The sequence below is a fragment of the Diabrotica virgifera genome, chromosome 5 (assembly GCF_917563875.1).
Source record: "Diabrotica virgifera virgifera chromosome 5, PGI_DIABVI_V3a".
Lineage (NCBI taxonomy): Eukaryota > Metazoa > Arthropoda > Insecta > Coleoptera > Chrysomelidae > Diabrotica > Diabrotica virgifera.
In genome coordinates, this window is record NC_065447.1 from 196,082,009 (window position 1) to 196,083,902 (window position 1,894).

At 34.7% G+C, this 1,894-nt stretch overlaps 1 protein-coding gene across 1 annotated transcript; it reads left to right on the top strand.

The window, feature by feature from the left end:
- The first annotated feature begins 647 nt into the window (after positions 1-647).
- LOC126885559 (uncharacterized) lies at positions 648-1,601 on the top strand. The gene has a single exon (XM_050652145.1). It carries the CDS (start codon positions 648-650, stop codon positions 1,599-1,601), a length of 954 nt encoding a protein of 317 aa, XP_050508102.1.
- Positions 1,602-1,894: the final 293 nt, after the last annotated feature.

A 1,894-nucleotide genomic window follows, 5' to 3' on the forward strand; every position in this document is an offset into this window, starting at 1 on the left:
ACTCTTTGAGTTTGTATCAGGGAGTTTGATCTATTACCAATGTATTAGACCTGTTTCTACTATTTTGAAAGGAACGTAAGAATTAAATTTGCTCGACTGCTTGTTGATCAATTTCGGTTAGATTATATCAAATTTACGATCTAGCATAGTTAAGGTGGAAAATTGAACTGCGCTTTCGGCTGGAGGTGTTCATTAATTCGATTTACAGCTTTAATGGCTCTTTTTATTTTCCTGATGTTGGTGGAAGTGTTGATTAATAATCACTATGAAATTGAAAAAGCTCTTTGTTCGGAACGGACAAAATGTTGGTTTTGTTTGTTGGAAATAAAATAATAACTAAAAAACTTTTACATTGAAGTGAAAATTTCTGTTTGGTACAAACTTTCGGCTTCAATGCTATTTATGTGGGATTAATTTTTTTTTCGAATCCTGAGAATACTAATATGTAACGTATGTTCCTAAAGTTTTGGGAAAAATTTCACCTGGTCTCATTGAGAAGCAAAATGCATTTAACAAAGAAGGCCATGGAATTGAAATGTCATCAGTTATTGACATTTAATAAACAAAGCAGAATATTTTGGTTTGTGTTCTGCAAAATGTCTTATAAAATTGATATTCGTCGAGGTGTTTATAATATGATTTGGCGAATGTCGAAACGAGATATTGTTAATATTTATCGAGATCAAAACATAAGCAAATCGACAATTTATCGCACAATCAGAGAATGTGAAGAAGGGATACCATGTGTTAACTTGCGTAAAAGTGGCCGACCGCGGATTTTGAACCATATAAGAGATGCAAGACTGATTGAAGCAGCTAAGAACAAAATTGGGGTCTCACAGCGAAAACTGGCCAGAAGATTTCATGTTGGAAAGACTACAGTATACAGGACCCTATCGAGTAACAATATTATCTACCGGACAAGAAGGAAAGCTCCAAAATACACAGAGGATCAATTAGAGAGAATTCCGAGATGTTGCCGCGCGTTAAGGCGAGTGAATTTCGTCAACAAGTTGATCGTGATGGACGATGAAAAATATTTTACTTTGTCCAACTCTGAGATGAAGGGTAACGATGGGTTTTACACGAACGATTACGAAAATGTACCTGATGAAATAAAATTCAAAAGTAAGAAAAAATTTGAGGACAAAATTTTGGTTGTTCGAGGCGAAGCCTTAAACGCAGATATTTATATTCAAAGATGTCTCTCTAAATTGCTTCAGTTTGTGAACACACATCATGCAAATGATCAAATAGTCTTTTGGCCAGATCTTGCTTCATGTCATTACGCGAGGATCACAAGGGACTGGTACGAAACTAACAACATTACCTTTGTACCGAAAGCAGACAATCCCCCCAACCTACCTCAGGCTCGTCCAATTGAAGAGTTCTGGGCAATATTAAGTCGGAAAGTCTATAATAACGGATGGGAAGCACAAAATCAGGAACAGTTAAGACGCCGCATATATACAAAAATTAGAGAAATTGACGCCGAGGTCGTCCAAAGGATGATGCAACGTGTCAGGGGAATTATTAGGCAAATCGAAAATAATGATCCCTTGTCTGTCATTTGCATTTTGATTTATAATAAGGATAGTTAAGTTAAATTGTTGAATAATTTAATAAAAATATAAGATTATTGTGGTCAGAGTTATATGCTTTTGAAATTTTTCCCAAAACTTTAGGACCATACGTTATTTTTGAAAAATTTAAAAGAAGAATGAAAGATTACGTTATTGCCATGGGCCAAAAGTCCCTTAAAACTTCTATAAGGTTTATTTTAATAAGTTACAGGGGTGAAAAGCTAAGAGAAAATTAAGTGTGATTTTTAGTTTCAAATATCTCATTCAAAAGAGACTTTTTATTCATTCTAAGGGACTCTCCCCTCGGTAAT